The following is a 22,392-nucleotide window of genomic DNA, read 5'->3' as shown; positions in this document are numbered from 1 at the left end:
ATAGGCCAAACCCGGAATTTGAATCGACCACGGTACAAACAAAGCCATGTGCGCAAACACACATAGACGTACGTGTATTTCCATACGCGTCAGTACACATGTGGGCTTGTTTGTACCGGCATCACGTGATTATTTGGGCGTACTGAGTCTGTAGAATGCATCGCGTCCTTTTTATTCCGGAGTAGAACCATTCTTATGCTGGAATATTACCCAGACCTGGACGAAGAGGAGTGGCGCCTCAATGCACGCATGCGCCACTGTATATGCACGCGCACGCATTTTGGCGCCATTAATTATCATTAAGTGATTATTATCAGCTGAAGGCATCCCTTGAAAATTGATTACCGCTGATTAGCTTTGCGAGCTAGAGTATGTAGAAGGTCATTTATAAGGCAATGTTCTGAATACACCATTTCTTTCTGTCGAAGCCGCTCTGCTTGTAACAACAACACTTTCAAATGCGCCTTAATATTTATTATTAATTTCATTAATTGAATGTCTCCCGAGTTCAATATTTTTGATTTCATATATAGCGCCTCTGAATGTTTTTAGTACAGAAGTGGCGCTATCCAAAAATATGAAACATTACACATTAAAGAAGTCTTCCTATTGAGTCTCGAGTGAAAAATTACTGGAATTCCACATTTCTGTTCGTGCCGTGTCAAATGTTATGCACCCAGCTTTAAATACGTTCAGCGTATCGTGTGGAAAGTATTCCCTCTTCCTTGTTTAATATTCATATCCGGAAAACGTCCATTGAACCATACGGTTTGTTGAAGGGTCCATGATGGAGACAGTCCGAAGACAATTATGTTACCTGGAGACGAGCGTCTTGTGCTTATGCTGGCTTATCAGGTTATTCTGTATAGGTATGTAAGAGTGAAGCCGTTGGTTTGTCATCGTACGAACATGTATGATAGTTGCATGTTAGCGTGTTACGGTTCGGCTTGGCTCATATAACGTTCATGGTGAGCTGAACCAACTTGTGTAACGTCTTCTATGAAACACAATGTAATTTACAATTTTGATTATTAAGAACGGAAAACGCTGTACTGACATTCTGTTATCAACATTCCTATCTCCTAGTGAACTTACTTAGAGTAAAAAACATGCTTAAAGAAAACAGGAAACGAATCCTGTGACCTTCTGACGTATATTCCAGCTGTGTAGTTGCGGTAATTTTGCTTTCATTTCGTCATAGTTGATGGATAGTTAGTTGAAGCCATTTCTATTCAATGTGATTTCGCCGTCGTCATTTTCCTTACAGGTCCACCGGACTCAAGACAGTATCCAGTCGTGACGACAAATTTACGAAAAATTAGTTGTCATGCCCTCAAACTGTTACAGTAATGATCGTCAGAAAAATTAATTATAAACTTGATTTTTTGCCTTGACTGACCTCATAATATTTTTTCTCGGATGTTCATCAAAGGGTATATCTTTACCTTGCAGACCTTCTACCAAATTACAATTTCATCATAAAATCCTGTATTTTCCCATTTGCGTTTCTGTTCATGACAATAGCCTCTTCAAAGCCAGTTGGAGAAGATGGTAACCTTAACTTCACAGTCAGCATACCGGAAGTAAGTAACGTCTGGATAATGATTTCGTGTTTATCAACCACTGATGAATGTGCAAGGTTTTAACGACTGTAGATACTTTAGACTACCCATTACATCAGTATGGACGTGCTAACAGATATTTAATCACGAATCTGGCCAAGCTTCTCTGTACAGGGTTAATTTGTTTTTGATTATTTATATACATGTAGCTTCCCTTTTTATGACTTGTAAAATATGATGATTGGTTTATTAGGATTTTGACGTTTTTGTTTATCAAAGCCGACAAAATGTTAAGAAATGTTTCATGGCATTCATGAAATTATTCGTCCCGATTTTCAATGAATTTCATAGTTGGATTTTCGAGAAAATCATTTTGAAGGACGTACAAGACAGAACTGTTTAATAAGTTTGAGGCTGGAGGCGTATTTGTTCGAAGCAGAAGAAGCAATCAGAATTGTAGTATGCCTTTGTACAGAATGCAGGAAACATGCAGCTGCTGTGTGATAGATCTGTAGCCAATTATACAAAGAGGAAGTGAGACAATATCAGTGGTTATGATCTTTGTTTGAAGCACATCCCTACACTTCCCTGTATTATCGCCAATTGTGCTGCGTTCATGTTCCCAAAGTTATTTATTTTGAATCTCCGCCTTTTCATGTATTATCGGTGCATATATTTTCAAGCGAAATGTCATGAGGGTTGGAAGTTGGTGGTTTCCCACTAGCAGTAATACAAGATAGATACTGTGTGCTTACCGTAGCTGGTAGATTTGGTTTGGCCTCATGCGTAAAATGCGTACGGTGAAAGGTTCAAAAGTGAGCTATTACGGAAATATTTAACGCCCACTTAAATACCACATAAGGGTCACCTCAAGTCAGCAGCTGAACCTATGAGAAAATCACAACACAACTAATACCTGGCATTTTGATGTTCGTTTCTTTTACTTCCAGAATAAACTGTATACAATCTGACAAGTTTTGTTTACACGGTTTACAAATTAAAATTCTGTCTAATCATATTTGGATAATATAGTAGCATTAACCATAACTCACTTGTTTTCTTAAATTTACGCCTGCGTATACCCTGCAAGAGTCGAAGTGTACATCGGTGCGAACGGACAAATAATTATAAACTTTAACGTTTGTCTTGTAGAGTTCAAAGCCTGGAGAAAAAGTATTTAATTTTCAGAACACTTTCGGAAGCGACGTACATTCGTTCCAGATTCTGTCAGGAAACAAGGTAAATATACGCAGATGGACCAAATTTCTTGGCATTGATTAATATTGCTTCTCCAATACACCGCAACACGTATATGGGGAAATTACCGTAGGCGAAAGACTATAAAGAAACGATGTCGACCTAAGTCTAATAAGTGTGCATTCTAACGAACATGGGGCGAAAATACTCAAAGTATGGAATGGGGAAATTGGGAAAATAGTGATGAGGAAGGACAGAAATAGCTATACGATCCTTTAGAAAAAAATATTTTTAATGTTATCTTTGTCACAGGCCTACAGATGACCCCACTTGACCTTGGCGTACTTAGGTATCATATTCCGTAACAAGTACTGCTCTTTGAAACAAACAAACAAACAAACAAACAAACAAACAAAAAAAAAAAAAAAAAAAAAAAAAAAACAAAACAATTGGATGGTAATTGATCGATAAGGAATCACCCATTCATTCAGTATCTTTAAACATGACAAACAATATAAGTAGTATCTCTTATCAAACAAAATTTATGAAAAATGGCCGACTTTGTCCCTTTAATGTAAATCAAATGCTTGCGTATGCTTAGAAATGTTACAAAGCAAAATGTAAACAAGATTCTGATAGAAGAGATTAAGGATACATCTGTAATTTGTGTTTCGTTCATATTAAGGTACATTGCACTCTTTTCTTTTACAATTTCTCGTTCTTCAGCCTATACTCACCGTGTTTAATGTTTGATTTCTGCATTAAAGCGCCATTCTTTTAACAGTGAACTATATCAAAGCTAACATAATTGTCAATTGGTTAAAATACACTCCCTTGAGAAAATGATTACAGATAGTACTCCCTGACCGCTATATACAAGCATCTAAATCATACAAAAATTATATGCTGCTTTGAACACCGCCGTGACCAACTTCATATTGGTTTCCAGGGATCACGTCCATTCAAAATAATTTCTACCACCATACCATGCTCTCAATACGGATGTCAGATTTAGATTACTGCAATTTTCAAATAACTTAGAAACGCTTGTGGTCAGCCGTAACTTAAGAGACAACAAATTTTACCCCACGAATATCTCATTCATGTATGCACTACAGTGAAATTATTGTCATGAATTATGACTATTTTATTAGCGACTTCATTTGCGAACATTGCCTTTTGATTATCAATTTGTAGGTTAAGTGGATGTTCTTTAATTTCTTTGTTTAGGATGAGAGGTTCAAGATAACGTCCAATGGCATTCTATTCACAGACGGGTTTCTAGACTTTGATGTCTATGCTCATTACAGGCTGCATATTTCATACACAGTAAGTATCTGTCCTGTATAATCTTTCAGTCAAAAGTGGTATACTAAATGTACTTACGACCACTCTCACATGTACGTGTGTCAATCTTTAATGTGCATGGAATGGCCAATTCACATATAGTAGTCGCAGAACACATTTATATGTATATTACTTTTAGCAAATTGTTTTTGTCACAACTTTATGTTACCTTCTTGGTGTACTTGTCTCCGCCACTGTGTATCATGATGAATTATGACACCCAGTGTGCACCGAAAGGCAAAAATACAACATATATAATAAATGCATATCTCTCGTAGAAGACAATTTTTTGTCTTTTGACGAAACTAATAAATATTATATGCTAAATGCATGCATGCATACATGCATACATGCGTACATTAATTCCTGTTCACAAAGATCACAATGATCTTCCTGATTTTGGTAATTTTGCTAAAAAGGGTTCACATGGATATACAAACTTACGAAAGCATTCTGGTTCCTATTTCAAAGCGTATACCAAACTTTATGACTCCAACTACCAAAAGGTATACAAGCAAGAATTCTGAATGTTGTTACTTCGTTTTGTCAATATCTGTAACAGGTAAAGTCATGGGAAAATGAGACGACGCTGACGGTGACTGTTCTAGACGAGATCAGTTGGCCACCATTTTACAACTCAAGATGTGAAACTCCAGTTTATGAAGGTAGTCCCAGAGACACTGTGAGTAATTTCTGTTGTTTGAGTATATCTCTTAAACAAAAATTGTGTTCCTATCGGAAAAGGACTTTACCCAATCATTCATATGGAAAGGTCAAAAGCTCCCTGGACCACCTAGAAATATACCAGTCAAAGCGAATAACTCTGCCTTAAAATATCAGATTCTTGTTCAAGCCCTTTCTATTTTGCGATAAATCTTAGCTAAAATGGATAAGCTTGCCAAAGATCTATAAATGATAAACATATTGTTGATGAAATATCGATATACCTGAGGAAATTGTCATATTATTTCGGTAATAATAACAATTATCATGATAATAATGATAATAATAATAGTTAATTGCCTTTGGATATAATGGCGTCTCTTGTTCTTAAGTATAATGTTAACAGGTTGACTTGTTATTTTATCATATAAAGACTACATTACAATAGGGTTGAGCCCATTAGCTCCCGTAGAGTAAGTATGGAAATATGATTTCGATTGAAAGTGACAGTCCACTGCTCATAGTAGTTGTATTTTTTGTGATAAAAGTATTTTATTAGGGAAACTCTATTACCCTTATTTGCCACAGGCCTCACTGGCTCTAAGTACCATAAAATTATAGAACTACCAGACTGCGTCCTTGTAAATTTGTAAGTTTTGCGTTTGCAAAGGAAATATTGAAACAGGGCCGTGACGTGCCATGACGCATATTTGGATTGCAATAATAGCTAGCGACTTCGAGTCATTTTTTCTCATCGTACTGCAGTGGCGCATTCGTATAAGTGAACCGATTGCCGCCGCCTTCGGATACCAGCTATTTCCACACGGCGATGTGACGAAAATAATACATGGAGAGTACGAATGTCGGTGTTATCATAGTCAATGTGGATTTTTGCCACTATGATTTTCCTACCTTAATTTTTTGATATTCTTTTATAAAACCTTCTAACTGATAGTTTTCAATCACGAGTCAAACCATTGGTACCTTTTGCCCAAGGCAAAATGCATTAAATGCCAAGTAATTTAGTGGTAGTTTTTAAAACTCAATAGGGCAAACTTGTAATGATGTAATCATATTTGCATCAATTTTTTTATTGAAACTTTGAACACCAAGTATATTTTACAGATTTACGTATATAAGTAAAAAATATATTTAATAGTCATGAAATTTCATTTTTCAAAAACATGTTCTGTGTTAACTTTTAACGCAATTAACCTGAGGAAGTTAAAGTGGCTGATCGTCAATATTACGTACTCTTTCATTGTTTTCTTTTGAAGGACGGTTTTCAGTTGATATCTATATTAAATGGCGACACTAGACAACAGAGTAGACCTGCTTCTGCATTGCTAGATCTTATATTGGAAGTAGACACTGACAATGGCCGATGTAAGTCACTTTTAAGTGAAATTCTCAAATGTAATACCCTTAACAATTGTACATCATCAAGAGATAACAGCGGGAAGAACTCCGCCAGATGCTTGGCAATATCTATAGAAGCTATTCTGGTGTCATCTTGAAGGAATTCAAGAATATCTGTGCTTCTCATTGCTCTTACAGTAAACCAGTAGGCCTGTCTTGTTACCTAACCCATTATGATTTCGTCGATTCACATGGTTTCTGAGTATATCAATACGTGTACAGTTTTTAGTTTCACTTATAATTGAAAGTTTCATTGTCCGTTTCACTCAATTCAATTGGTGCAATAAAGTGTCAAATTGTTGAGATTGCATGCATATACTTAAGTGAAAGAACGAAGTATTTCTGGAAGAACAGACCCCACCACATGAAATGCCAGTGCTATATTTGCGGTATCTGTATAGGTTCGGTGGAGTTTTTTGCCAGCAGTTCGTTCCCGATACTTAAACTATGCAGTATGTACTAACGCAAAGGCTAGGTTAGGGTTCCGGGTGATGTCAGGTTAATCATAACAATTTGAAAGTGACAGACATTTGAACAAACTTGCGTCCGTTTACATACTGCAAGTTGCAGTCGACTCTGTAGAATCAAGTTCTGACTGGCTACTTACTGTTTGGTGACATTGAACTTCCTCTTGGACGTCGCGTACTAACCGTACAAAAGACTTTAAGCAATAGTTGCCAATTGAGTTTTTCTCCTTAGACGAGATGTTTATAATGCTTGTGCTGTTCCTCGACAAATAATCATTTGAACATCATCTTTTGATTATCTAGGCAGTGCAGACATCTTTGTAGATTTATTCGACTCATATGTGTACTTTTGTGACTACAATGTAGTATTCAACCAAATAGAAGGACCATCCAATTCCATTACCGGAGTTCACGTACTACAGAGACAGGGTACGTAACCTGGAGATATAATTTACCAACAGGAAAGCGACTTCTCTACATGTGAATTTCCAACAATTTGAGTCTAATTTGTGGGAAGCTTTACGCAATGAGAAGTGGGATGGTTCGAAGAAAAATGCATGAAAATGGATGAGACTTGGATAAGTGCAACATACTTTGGTACTATATGGCCTAATTGTACACTGCTAAGAGGGTCTCACTATATTCATCTGGCAAGAGTAATCCATTTTTTTCTGAATGGAAACAAATGCTATAGCTATCTGGCACACATAGTGAGGATTCTAAAATATTGGTAGTCTCAACTTCACGTAATTTTGAGTATGCACTCGACTTTTTTTCAAGATGTTATTGCATTGTGGAATAAAACTCAATATTGAGAGAGAGAGAGAGAGAGAGAGAGAGAGAGAGAGAGAGAGAGAGAGAGAGAGAGAGAGAGAGAGAGAGAGAGAGAGAGAGAGAGATGGAAATTTTGTACTTAGCAATCGCCAATATTTGGCTATTGAATATGACAATGTAAGCCTTATGTTCACTCCAGAGCGTCTTTCCGAGGAACTTTTCCCAGGACTCCTCTGTACGGTCTAATTGTCTCTTGGAAATTCAGATGGAAGACTTTTATGTAAATACGAGCGCACCGATAGGTTTGCTGATGTCTGATGTTGCTACAATGATGATATAGTCGTTAACGCGGTGAAAGTAGAACTTGTGACTCAAGGTGAGTTACATACAAAAAGGGCAACATCTGTATTTTTACTATGTGATTGCTCTTTCTAATCTAACTTTACTCACAAAGGCTTTCTCATCACGAGAGAACCAATAGATTATCACTTTTCCAGCAGTTTTGTGATAATAGTAAATGACACACTACTGACTGCGTCGGGTTATAATAAACACCGATTGCCTGGTCATTAGGGCTATAGCGCCCGTCTATTTATTACCCCGAGGGGCCGTGTGTTACCAGAAACACATCGCTATGCTCCGAGGCCGTAGACCGAGAGGTAGAGCGATGTATTTCTGGTAACACACGGCCACGAAGGTAATGGATGAGCGCTATAGCCCGAATAAAGACCAGGCTATAGGTGTTTTATAACACACCACGTGCTCATGTTGTATTGTTACATAGTTTTTTAATGTGTTTTGATATTTTGCACCGCAACAATCCATTGTGACAAGTTTACTGGGCGATGTACAGCGGTTTCAGTTGTACGTGGTACCACTTTCTTTCAAATTATATTCTAAGCATACCTAGCGACATCCTTAGTTGCAATTTAATCTTTTCCGTCGATGAGCTGTTTAAGTTCCTACGCTGTTGGAATGATGGAAAATGTTGGAAAATCTGTTTTAGTGAATGTGTCGTCACCTATCCCGGAAGACATCACGTTCCAGTCACCCGCCATTGTTGTAAAGCTGCAGACGACACTACGGTCACGTCACCGGGCACTTTTCCAATTTGGTCAGAACCTATTTCCCTAGGGAAATAGCTTTTCAAAAATACCCTCTGACATCACTTTTGTCGATCTGATGGGGACTGGACGTATCAATTTTCTCGTCACGGGACGTATTCTGGCGAATCGCGACACGGAATGAGCATGTGGCGTGTTATGATACAAAATAAGTAGATGGAAATCGGTCATCACAGCGTAACAATACCACCATTTTAAACAATAAATTTTGATATTTGAGAATAATGTGAATAATGACGCACGGACACTCTTAGTCAAACCTTAAATTCCCCATGAACTTTCACCTAGTAAACACCTTTTTCCTGGTCATGAGGGCTATAGCCCGTATATTACCGCGAGGGGTCGTTCTTTACCAGAAGCACGTCTCTTTTCCCCGAAGCCATAGGTCCGGGCCGACGGTATACCGATGTGTTTCTTGGGTAATAAACGGGCACTATAGCCAGAATAAAGACCAGGTTATATATGTTTCATAAAACGCCACACGCTCATGTTGTATAATTTTATGGTGTTTAATGTTATTGATTTCATGCACGGCAACAATCCATTGTGACAACTTTAAAACTTGACGATTTCTCCACAGTGGTAATACCACTTGTTCCAAAAAATAGTCTAAGCATGCCTATATAGCAACATCCCCGATCCTTTTTTGGCAATGAGCTGTTCAAGTTCCTACGCTGTTGCGCTCGTCGCTCTTACCAGCGCGCATCAGTCGTAATTGTTCAGAGCTGCAGACGATACTGAGGTCACGTGTTGGGCACTATTCCAAATTTAGCCAAAAACTATTTTCCTGGGGAAGTAGTCTTTAAAAAACGCCATATGACGTCACTTTTGTCGATTCCGTGGGAACTAGACGTATCACCCCAATCTGTAATAATTTTGAGATCATTGAAATTTTATTGACATGCTTATGGTTGCTGGGTATTCTTAGTATTTGATCAATTTGGTGACATTATTACCATCTTAACTATCACCAAAACCTTTGAATGGTCATTTGTAACTAAGAAAATGGTTATGGTCGCTATACGTAAGCTGTCTTATGTTGCTGAGCTTTATATCCCACGTTTAGTGATATTACATACAGTGTAAAGTTTTAGTACATATTGAGTTAGTATTATATATATTGGCTTAGTGTTATATACATATTGGGTCAATTATTACATATGGGGGTGATACAGGCGTATCTATTTTTTGCCGTCACGTGACGCATTCTGGCGAAACGCAACACGGAATGAGCATGTGGCGCATTATAAAGAAGATATTGCGCTTAAAGTAAAGTTGACGGAATTCTGTAATGCTGCGAATATAGATTTACGCAACCTTTTCATCGGAGGTATTTGATAAGCGCAGGAAATCGTCAAGTCTTAAGCTTAAAGATAATTTCTGACCATCTTTGCAAAATTCTTAGATTCTAGATCTTACCATATCAAGTATAGCATCAGCTATCACGATATCCGATATCTGCTGAATAAATAACAAAAACAACAAACTTTTTAAGAACACAAACGATGTTATTTAACAGGAAGGGATATCTATGAGGGCTTTCGTAATGGTTGATGAATTTTGTTTGTTTTTTTAGTTATCTATCAGATTTTATTTATTCCTATATCTGGTCATGTGTTAGAGTAAAATGAAATGTAAATGTTTGCGTATGCTTCCCTTTCAAAATATACCCGTGCTTCGACCATTAAAGCAATTCTCCTTGACTACATTGAGAGAGTTGACCCACTATCATGCGGCCTCCAACATGTTCTAAATCAAGTCTTTCAAGCTCTCTATTTCTGCCATTGTCGCACAGGCTGCCCAGAAGGTACATATGGTTTTTTCTGCGATAAAGACTGCATATGCCAGAACGGTGCTACTTGCCATGGATTCAATGGAGCTTGTAAATGCTCAAATGGATGGACAGGACCTGCTTGTGATATGGGTAAATAAACTTGATAACTGCGAATCTGCAAACACTTTACTTATTTTCTTCCCTGTTTGGATTTTTTCAAGAATCACCAAAACAAACAAACAAACACACTCTAAAAAACAAATGGCATCGCTACATTATTGAACTTTCTTTTTAGAGACAGGCATGTTGCCATCTGGTCTTGATCGGCGATCTCTTTACAGGGCGAGTATATACCGTTGCTTCTGAATTCTAACCAGGTAGTGAAAATTCATGTCTGGGTACACTAAAAACCAATTAAAATTACAGGAAAATGTTATTGGTGAAAAATAAGTCACTGCCGTTCTTTAGGGATCAAAGATAGCATCAAAATGTTTACCGCATATAATTTCAATCGCATGTTTTGAACCGTTTGTCACACGTAGGATTAATACTCATGGAAAGACATCGCTTATTCGAGACACGACATGAAAATGTTTACCATTCCTACTGCCATGAGCTATGTTCAATTTAGCGGAAAAATCATTATATCATGTCTTGGTAATACTATGCGCATTTCCTCCATTACAGCGTTAAAAGATATACGAGTAATACCTGTAGACGCTAATCCTATCTACGGTGAAATATTGTACATTTCATGTCACTACAGCTGGACAGTAAACTTCAACGGTACAATCTGGACATATTTCAATGGTTCTTCTAGTAGAGTACTACAGAGTCCAGCAGAACAGATCTCTTATGAATTGCATAGCAGGTTAGTATTTTATCTGCGATTGTGCTATCTGAAACGAGAGAGCACAACGTCTATTTTAATTAACACTTTGAGTACTGTAATTTTTCCCACCAAAATTTTAGTTCAACATTTTACCAATTTTTATGAATTTTCCTGTAATTGTTTTGATAATTTTGGAGCAAACGGACATCACATTTCAAAATTTTGGAAAAAAACCTGAAAAAATTTGACTGTAGTATATTTTGTAAAGGCGACAAAAATTGACCTTAGTGCTTAAAGGGAATTAGAGATTTAGCGATATAAAAGTTTCAATAAACTCAAACTACAATTAAAGATGAATCAATTTTAAAACTTTCTTCGTGTTACTTTTTAACTCTCAAAGTATTTCTCCTGTTGGAAACGAAAAGCAGGATTGGTAAATTCAAAATTCTAACCAAAACGAGCAGGAATGTTTTCAATATGTAGGAAGTGACCAAAGGATTTAGTTTACTCAGTGAAAAGCGTGATGCAGGGTTCATAGAATTTGCGTTGCTTGAGTTAACGTACAGATTTTACACTATTTAATCTTTGACCGCACTAACTCCTTTACGTTCACACAGGGAAAATCGAGAGAAAAATTTTATAATTTTACAAAAAAATTGCAATTAACATTCAGAACGTTATGCAGTGAATAATAGTCTGTCCTAAACCTGTGCACATGCGATTGAAATTGTACTCTTTGACTACAATTTCTAACACGTGGACTGTCAGAGCGCTTTGCGTGTTAATGTCTCGTGTTGTGCGCTCAGCTTACGCGCTTAACACGTTCCTAGTCTGCTTCCAATGGTATGACCCTCTGCGTGACGGACATCCTCAAAACGATATAATTTTTTTCTGGTAAAATTTGACGTATTTCCTCCATTGCGCGATCGGACATAAATTCCGATATTTGTGAATACCGTTATATTACTAATCTGAAGAAGAACACATTCATTATATTCTCCATTTTAAAACAGCGAAATTTGTAAACCTTTATGACCTCAGAAAAAGTGAAAAAAAAGTAGGTCTGATTTCTCAAAATGTCATTTGCTTCTTCAAATCTTCAAATCTTTGTACAAGATTAGAAAAGCTTTATCGCAGAGCAAATACGTTCAGTATTTAATGTAGGCTACTTACAGATTAAAGAAGGAAGATGTTGATAAGTTCAATGTTTTAGCATTGCGATTCATTTGTGATATTCGCAAGTGGATTTCTAATATCCAAATACGATGGTATCAACCGGACTCGAACCCACAATTTAACAATAAATTATTTGAATCATCAACTTCTACAAAATCATTAATTGTTATAGAGAGAAAATAATGATATTTCATGCGAAATATTTTGCTTAGTACTAGTTCCAAAAATTCTCTTCTCAGTCTCACATTATATTTCATTTTTATATCATTTTACACTATGAAATAAGATTGAAACCGAAGCAATACTTTCATTATGTTGACCAATTTAAAACAGCGAAAATTTGTAGATCATTATAAAATTTCGGAAATTTGAAAACACCGTGACAAAGAACAGATTCCCCAAAATGTAATTTTCTTGGCTTTTACTCAGATATTCAGAAATATGTCAATCACAACGCTAGAAAGGTATACGTACTTAATGCAATACGCCTTGTGTGGTAACTATTAAAAATGTGAAGATGAAATTATCAAATAAATGTAGCTTTAGCACCGAAGAGGGAATTTACTTTCGAAACTTTTTTCAGTTTCTGTTGTTTCGCTTCGCTTCTTCTGTGATTGAAACTCATGTGGTAGGTGAAGTCGATACGGCGAAATATAGATGTAGGCAAAATTGACGTCTAAAACAATTTTCAATATATTAGACCCCTTCAATGTGTTGAATTATGTATGCACACAATTTGACATCGAATTCCCTCTTGTCATTCAGTCGACTGACAATTGCTCACTTCAACGGGACCGGGTTGGTACTTACCAGTGTTCAGTTACCGATCAAGATGGAGTACAGTACACAGCTAACGCAACTGTTACCTATGCAGGTAACTACACTATATTGTTGTAGTTGACGACTTAACTTAAATCGAGGGGAAACAATTGTATTCCATCTAGTCTTCACCTGTTTTCTGTGGCACTGAATGTTCAAAGTTTGTTTAACATGCCATAGCTTTAATGGGGCAAACAACTGTAACATTTGGAAATTACATTTTCTTATGTTTCCCACTTAAGAATGGTGACATACAGCGCCTTCATTGAGCTTAACGCAACAGAGTGTGCAAAAATACACAATAATGTTTCAAAAATGTGTTTTTGTCTTGTCCTAACTGTATTTCAGACGTCATTATTTGAGACATACAGGAATTATTTGACCCATACAGGCTGGGATGATAAGTTTAATACGATAAATTTAACACGATATGTAGAGCTGATCAAGAATCTGTATTTCACGGATAGAATTATAACACCGGAAGAGGATTTCTTCTGGACAAAATCTCAACAATAACAATTATGTTGCTTCACCTAGATCCAGCTTGTCATCTTTGTATGTCTTCTGATCACATTAACAACTGTACATTTTGACGATATTTCACCAACTAGCTATGTGGCATACATTTCTATATAGGTTGTGCGGAAAATTTATCGGCGATCTGTAACAACACATGCAATTGCGAGCAGGCCATAAGATGTGATCGTTCGACAGGCTGCATTTGTGTAGATGGATGGGCTGGAAAATTGTGCGACTTTGGTAAGAATTTCGAATGTGTAAACATTCAAAATGTTGTGTTACGGATTTTACAGTGAATACAATTATCTCAAGTGTTGGAAACGGTTATCACTAGTACAGAAATTTGCGAGAAATTTGCGAGAAATGGACACTTTCTCGCTTTTGTGCGAGAAGTAAGCGAGAATACATACTTTCTTGCAATTACTTGGCGAGAATTTAATTTTCTCGCAATCATCTGGCGAGAACTGTGTTTTCTCGCTCAGCATCTGCGAGAAACTGAATTCTCGCAATCAATCAGCGAGAAATTTGTTTTCTCGCAATCAACCAGCGAGAAATTGTATTCTTCTGTGTAAGCATTTCACAAAAATTTCACAATTTCTCGCAGATGCAGAGGGAAAAAACGTAGTTCTCGCTGATTGATTGCGAGAATTCAATTTCTCGCAGAATGCGAGAAAGCACAGTTCTCGCAGCATGATCGCGAGAAAGTATGTATTCTCGCTTACTTGTCGCAAAACAGCGACAAAGTGTCCATTTCTCGCAAATTTCTCGCAAATTTCTGTACTAGTGTATATTATTTTCTTGTTTTTATTTTGACTTGTTTTTATCTTTCATCATTTTGACACGCATTATCAAGATTTTAGGCACTTTGGAAAGGGGCATGTTTAACATGATTGTCACATTTTACCCAACAGACATCCAGGCACCACAAATCATTGACTGTCCGGGAGACAAAACCGTTTTGGCAGAAGTTGATGAAAACTCCGCTGAAGTCAGCTGGTGGAATCCAACCATAGTCGATAACTCCGGTCAGCCACTTGTTTGGGGATCAAATCGAAATTCTGGCGAGAGATTTGCCATTGGAAAGCATGACGTCATCATGTGGGCTTCGGATCAATCAAATAATACTGCGTTTTGCAATTTTTCGGTATTTGTTGCTAGACGTGAAGAACACGGTAAGTTCGCTCAAGACTCTATGATTATTACTTTAACCAATTGAGTGATATCAAAGCCTCTGTATAAAAGGCTCAATTATAGTCATGTTTTCTGAACAACTGAACCACTAATATTATATAGGGCCCAGCTCTTGGTGTCGCGCCAGGGGTTAAGATTAGAAATGTTATTTGTATTGATTCATGATTAGTAATAGTAAAGGATAAAATAGAATTAATTGTTACTTGCTATATACGTTTGTACGACAACTATGCTCAGTTTACCCTCTGATGAAAACAGTTCACGTACACGATGTCATACGGATACCCTGCAGGTATAGATTTTCTGTAATGTGTAAAAATGTTGGACAAAAATTGGCAATTTTTACCATGATAACTACCTATCGTGTTTAACAAGGAACGTATTGTGCCATCATTATCGTTGCAGTAGTAACTGCACTGCTCAACTTCCACTTGCAAGCTGAAACTATAGCGTTCCGTCTAAAAACTGGCAATTTTTGCATCTAATTATTGACACAGAGGGCGCTTTTCCTAAATTCAATCCCAGCATTCTTTGCGAATATTCTCGTTCACATGCACGACAATTTTCTCTCTTTTTCTATTTTTAGGCGTGATAGTAATATTTTGTATCAGTGACAAGGTGGATAATTATATTTATTGGCCAAATAATTAAAGATATATATTATTATTGGCATGTTATAAAATAATACTTTTTACGTTTCGTATTTGTTTATTTACCACGTCGGTCTCTTGAAACCACGTCTGTCCTTTGTAAGGGCGTTTTCTTTTGTGTAGATATTCAAATAATACGGCATCACGGTATCATGATGGTACTAATCATACACTGTGTGCTGTACGGTTTCATAAATTAATTTCACGACCTATAAAAAGACAAAAAAGTAACTTTATTTGCAAATTTATCATCTACAGCTGGAACCATATCTATACCTGTGTATGTATGGGCTATACTAGTGGGTGTAGTTGTCGTTATTGTAATGCTGCTTGTGTATATTGCAAAACGACAGTGGCTCTACGTACCTTTAGAAGCAAACGACCAGGAGTTTGAGTATTATCTAAAGGCAAGATATTCACTTTGATTTCTTTCTAATCAATGCTGATGCATATCTCTTTTTCATGTAAATTGGAGAATCGTCGTCAGACTTCAGACATTTACATTGTTTGCCGAAAAGAAATGTCTTGCATATGATTTCAAATTGTTAGCATCATCTGTAGGGTATTGTTATATACAACAGGCAATTCTTTCTTACCAGGCGTTCCTTGTCTCCAAGTCTTTACATGCACAGGGGGTCTTAAGATGAAACGTTTTGAATTTTCCAACTCAACGTGTTACTGTCCCATGTATTCGCCAGTAATAAGCGAAACATAATAAATAATCATGATTAAAACAATAAACAATATGCCTACCAAGGCTACAGATTTAACGATGGCCCTATCTGTTTACCTTTGTTAACTTTGTTTCCATTACGGCTGTTTTATTTTTATGTGTGTATTCGCTATCTAGGAACATTTACCAAAAGCAGCATTAGCTTGGGATGTTGAGAGGAAGCTTTGAAGATACTAGAGGAAAGGCCGATTGGAGTCGGAGAGTACGGACGGGTCTACAAAGCTCGATTAATCATCCGCGGAAAAGAATACATAGCTGCTGCTAAAACTCTCTGCGAAAGTAGGTCAACATTTCTCTGAACATAAATTGTATACTGATCATAAATTGTACACTGTTTGGAATGCGAACGCAAAGCATTGCCGTCAGGTACACTGGCATCATATTGAAATCGTACAGGTTCGTATATACACAGCCAGCCCGAAAACAGTGCATATGCATGTCGACTATGTACATAAATGTATAGTTGCGTATAGACTTGGTTCAAGTCTGTGATTTGTGAATGTTTGAGTGGAGTGAACGCAATGATTTTGTTATTTTGCTCTCATGTGAAACGCGCGCGTGAGTGGACGCGATGAGTAGGGTGAACGCGAATGAGTGGAGTGAACGCTACCGGCAGAAACTAACTCACTACTGCGCAGACTCAAACGTGACGCATTCATGCAATCGCTGGAAAACCTGGCGTGAGCTGCCAAATTCCGGATAGGTTTGTACGAAATAGGAGAGACACAAGAGAAACTATTATAAATGATTTTATTTTTTTTAAATTCACCGACTTGAACCAAGTCTAAGTTGCGTATGTCTGACAACTACAATTGGTCCTGTCACAGTTAACATGATTCTGCAGGGCATAGGCTGCACGAATGGACCTTGCGACTGCTGTGAACACAGTACTCTTCATACAACTTAAGTAGTCTACTCGAATATTTGCAAGTCCCGGCTATCTCCAGATATGTTGTGTTTGGATACTGTCATTTCAAGTTTGTGACCTATGTAATGGAAAACGCTTGTTTCATAACGTTAGAATACCTGTATTGGATTCTATGACAGATAATGAATACTATAAGAAATACACAGCAGACCACGGTCAGAAAGAACATGGGTTTGACCAACTGGATTTTCAAAGTAAAACGGAAGCAGGCAACGGCACAGACCCAAACCATGAATGTTCTGAAAGTTACTGCGAACTAGATCGTATTCGGCTACTCTAGTTTTATACTCGCCTTGGGTCTGTCTAGTGGTAGGGCGTCCTGAGAATATTTCTGACAGCAAATCACATTGTTACGAAGTACGAGAAGCATAAATTCACTGTTCGCTACCTTTAGGTAGCGTAGAGTGAGATGCTATGGAGGATCAGAACTCTTGCAGATAGAGATACAAGTATGATCCCAAGTTTTACCTTACTTTTAAAAGAGTTCTAAGATATTTCATTAGGATATTGTCTTTAAAAGTTGTAGTTTGTCGATGATTGACCGAAATGCTTCAACTCAGGTGTAATCATCTCCAGAATAATAGTAAAGATACCGTTTTATCCACTGAATTATAACCCAAGAATTACAATTTCCGTGTAAGCTTAATAGCAATGCAGAAATCTCCAGCTCGAATATATACATGTATTTATATTTTCGGCGGATTAAAAAGAGGACAGGGTGCAATACTACACCTTTATTTTATAGTGTGCGGGCTTGCTTTCATCATACAAGTTACAACAACGTATAGAAAGCCTTCTCCGAAGAGTAAAGACAAACGTGACTCACTTTGTTTGTTTTGCATATGACCTCTCCTATCAAATCTTATCTAAAAGCAGTCAGGATTTACTCGACCATGTCGACTGATATTGATTTTCTCGTTTCTTTGCAGCTCGTTCAGATGCAGTAAGCCGGAAAAATTTCGTCAATGAAGTCCGATGTTTGGTTGAATGGCATGCTATCCTAACCATCCTAATATAATTTCTTTTCTTGGTATTGTCACTATTGGAGGTAAGTCACAAACATCCTGCCCTGAAACACATGTATGACCAAAATGTTAAACAATCAGAAAAATCAATGATGATATGAAAGGGCGTTGCACAACAGTGTTTTCTAATTATTGTTTTTTCGCAAAAATTCATCGACTTTTAATTTGTAAACCAAAGATGTAATGTTCGATATACTTTTTAGCGTATTAAGGGGGCTGTTATTTGTGAGAAAGAAGTGTAAATATGAAAATGTATGGAAATAACCCGACTTCATTGCTCCTTATTTGTTGCGTTTTCATCATTTTATAAGAATATAAGACTTAATTTTGTGAAGTTATCGTATTCAATTTTTCAACTGTTGCAGTTTATTTGACAATAAATTCTAACAATTCGAATATGTCCATTTAACTTTTGCGTATAACGATTTTAATAACTGTTTAATTTCAGTTTCAATTACTGGCATTTTAGAATGAAAATACATTATTGCAAAACAAACTCGCCGTGTACTTTTCCAAATAAATCAATTTAATTGTGTAAACCTTTTTTGACTAAGTTCATATTTACAATTAATAGCAACTTTGAGGCGTTCGGAATATTATGTGCCCTTCATCCTACATGCAAGTAGTTACTACAATACCAGATTTAGATTTTTGTTTTTTTGAAATATATATTCAGGTGTTTTCGAGTCATGTTTTTTGATAAATATTGCTTAAGTTGGTTAAGTCATCACCACCTAAACTTATGTATAAGTATTAGTAACTTTACCCAAGTCATTAAGTTCATGTATCGTAGTAATGTTAATCAGACGTGGCAGTGTTTTTCAAAATATTGTATCATGTTTCACCTGAAATAGGTTTATGGTGGCATTTCCGACATCATGAACCATGGAAGCAAAATCAATGTAACATATGTATTTACTTTTCCGACTTTCAAGATCCAAAATACATACTAACAGAATATGCATCCAAGGGTGATCTGAAAAACTACCTCATATCGCTGGATTTACTCGACACCGAGACTGAAACACTATTGATAAAAGTTGCCAGAGACATCGCCAAAGCGCTGTCATTCATGTCAATGAAAGGTGTGATGCACAAAGACATCGCTGCTCGCAATGTGTTCCTGACTAAACATTTCACAGCCAAGATTGGAGATTTTGGACTTGGACGAGATGTTTACGAAAGACCTGCTAGTGATTATCAACCACTCTTATGGGTAGGTTTTGATGATTTTCCATTATAAAACATAACTCAGGGAGTTGGCCATTTTTGCACAGAAAATACGTAATCTCGGAAAAAGTCGCCTGTACATTTGAACGTTTGATTGTAACTATAAAGAGTTTATCTTATGCTTAGAACATGCGGTGTATTGAAATGTTCCAATAGCTTTACTGCTAATATTTCCTACCAATTGTCTTCTGTACAACTAGGTCGAAGTACCTCCTTACTTTACGTGAGACTACGAATTGACAGCAACTTTGTTGATAATATCTATTCACAGGCAAATCAACATGATCGATTCCCTTTACGATGGATGCCTCCAGAGTTTCTCAAAGATGGAACGTTCAGTCTTAAAAGCGACATGTAAGATGAACTTCAGAAAGATAAATTACACCCCGAATTTTCTTAGTCTGTTTTAGTCTCTAAGCATGTGATTACAAATAGTCAATATGATTACAATTTCAATGAAAAGAGTTGTAATGAGTAGGTTTGCAAGTCTTTTCAGTTACATTAGACATCTGTGCATCACCATCAAATATAAAGACTCGACAACAACTTTGCAACGGCCGCATTTTCAGGATATTATCTCAAATAAAAGTAAAATAAAAGCCTTAATTCCTTCTACATTGGCAACTTTCTTTGTACCACAGATGGTCATATGGAATACTACTATGGGAAATAGGTTCACTTGGTAAGTGAAATCATATTTTAATTCAAAGTAAGCTTCCGTTTAACAGATTGAGGATAATCTTTAGGTGACTACACCTTTGAAATAGTTATATCTGATTTAGTTCCTCGTGTTTAATCTGGTCTTTTAAAAAGGTGGTTATCCATTGATGGGAGTTGAAAATTTACTTGAATATCTACAAGGAGGGGGAAGACCTGTGAAACCAGATGGATGTACACATCCAGCGTAAGTAATATTGTCTTAGATACTAGATTTTGTAGTCTTGTGTGCCAAAGTTTACGAAGTTGTATTAGACTTGCAGTTAACTTCTAGATACATTGTCTTTTGATTGATCTTCATCATCATTGTTTTCTGAGGCTTATATTTCATGAAGCACAGCAGCACTTTGTTGTCTTGGGAAATGCTTCCGAAGACGTGAATGCCACTCGGCTGAAAAATAGAGCAGTTTATTCTTTCCATTAATACCAAATGCCGATGGCTTATTCTTTAACTCCATTGCTATACCGACATTGCACTCAGGGTTGGCCTAGAGATTGTATTTATAGTATTTATCATCGCAGACCCATATGTTTCATCCTTTGTAGCTACAGGATTATGCGGGGCTGTTGGCATGAAAACAGGCACGAGCGTCCAACACCAGACCAACTGAAACACGAATTCTACTGTATGTTGAGTGAACCAGCGCACACATCTGAAGTACGTACAAACAATTTCACATTACCTTTTTTTGAAGTATATTTTCTTTCATTCATTCAGAACCCTAATATCAATAACGAATTTGTATGAATAAAGATCGTATTAGTAAATTTTTTATGATTAGCGCAAGCACATTAGAGAAGTTTGTTTTATGGAGTTCTTCCACACACCTTTATAATCACAACTTTACTTATTCTTCACTACTTTCAGAGGTTTTTCACAAAAGCCTTCAAAGAGAAATACGGGAATCCAGCCAATGGCCAAGCTTGTGTTTGACCTGCATGACTACAGCCTGCGACTTGAAAACCAATACCTGAAAGAGATAGTGCCCTACCTTAATGTTCGACTACCTCAAGACCCGTGTTAGAAAATAGACAATGGATGTTTGATTTGAAATGTTGACCATTACTAAGAAACCATATTTCGACTAACAAATTACCCCATGTTTATTTTATCGGTGTTGTTAAATTTGGAAATGACTTAAATTGCACTGTGAGACTGGCCATTCTAGTATCAGCGTGACAAAATCAGAGAACTTCCAGTTCCACTAGGACTGACGACCAAACTGATAAAAATTATATATCTCTGCTAATCGATGACATTCAAAGTTTAAGTTTTACCTTTACAAGAAATCTACAACATAAGAACTGGTCATCTTATGAGTGATACCTTGGTGCACGCAATAGGTCACCAGTCAGGGGCGAATAGTGCATTCTGCGTCTGAGAAACAAACGTTCACAGGGATGCTGAAATACGTATTCATTTACCCGTCGAGATCTTTATTCATGTATAAAAAATTAAGACACCTTTTCCTGTTAAATTGAATGTAATGTAACATGTGAATAAAGCATCTGAAAGGCAAAAGTATTACTATTATCGATGGTATCAGTTTGATGTCTCGTAAACGCAATACACTGTGCCTCAAGATTAACACTCGTAACACCTTTTGTGGTAACTTTAGATGTATTAAACAACTGATATAACCATCTAGTCACCTACAGAAATGTACGGTATTCTACAGTGAACAGAAAAAACTGAATAACCCCAAAGAAGAAGTGTAAAATCTGTTCGAAATTTGGTGAATTGGAATTGTGGTAGAATTTTTAATCTTAACCTTAGGATATTCAGGTTACATTTCATGTAACTGTTGGATATGGAATAGTTTGTCACTCTAAATGACGTCTTAAATCTATACTCTATCAACAGACCACCGAGCTTGGTTATCGAAATACTAATTTAATGAACGTTCAAAAGAAAGCCAAGGATGATTCTAAAGTTTGGAAGTTGGATTTTTGTTGTGTTGTAGTTCGACCTTACTCTGTAGTTTGTGGTTCAGTCAGCTTTACTCGCCATATTGGTTAGGCGAGTTACAAAGTCACGGAAATACTAACATGGAAGAATAAGAATCATCGAGTTTTTTGAGGTTAGTTAGGCTGGTGAGGAAAAATTGGCTGTCAAATATTATAAATAAGCTATGCAGATGATATGACACTTCTCAGTCCAAGTGTGAAGGGTTTACAGTATCTTCTTTATGTATGTGAAGATTACGGTAAAGAAAATGACATAATTTATAATTCCCAAAAAACG

At 36.7% G+C, this 22,392-nt stretch overlaps 1 protein-coding gene across 1 annotated transcript; it reads left to right on the top strand.

Annotated features, from left to right (window-relative positions):
• Positions 1-14,559: 14,559 nt before the first annotated feature.
• LOC139146977 (insulin-like growth factor 1 receptor) lies at positions 14,560-21,172 on the top strand. Its single transcript, XM_070717830.1, has 6 exons — positions 14,560-14,698; positions 19,136-19,416; positions 19,702-19,784; positions 20,072-20,112; positions 20,244-20,334; positions 21,016-21,172. The coding sequence occupies exons 1-6, from the start codon at positions 14,560-14,562 to the stop codon at positions 21,170-21,172; spliced, it is 792 nt and encodes a 263-aa protein (XP_070573931.1).
• Positions 21,173-22,392: the final 1,220 nt, after the last annotated feature.

The sequence above is a fragment of the Ptychodera flava genome, chromosome 13 (genome assembly GCF_041260155.1).
Source record: "Ptychodera flava strain L36383 chromosome 13, AS_Pfla_20210202, whole genome shotgun sequence".
Lineage (NCBI taxonomy): Eukaryota > Metazoa > Hemichordata > Enteropneusta > Ptychoderidae > Ptychodera > Ptychodera flava.
This window is presented reverse-complemented; position numbering and strand designations above follow the sequence as displayed.

Excerpts from the sequence above, each read along its gene's own strand:
- LOC139146977 (XM_070717830.1), top strand. The coding sequence starts at position 14,560 with ATGATTGTCACATTTTACCCAACAGACATCCAGGCACCACAAATCATT. Across the intron at positions 19,417-19,701 it reads ATTATCAACCACTCTTATGG|GCAAATCAACATGATCGATT; the intron begins GTAGGTTTTGAT and ends ATCTATTCACAG. Across the intron at positions 19,785-20,071 it reads TTCAGTCTTAAAAGCGACAT|ATGGTCATATGGAATACTAC; the intron begins GTAAGATGAACT and ends TTTGTACCACAG.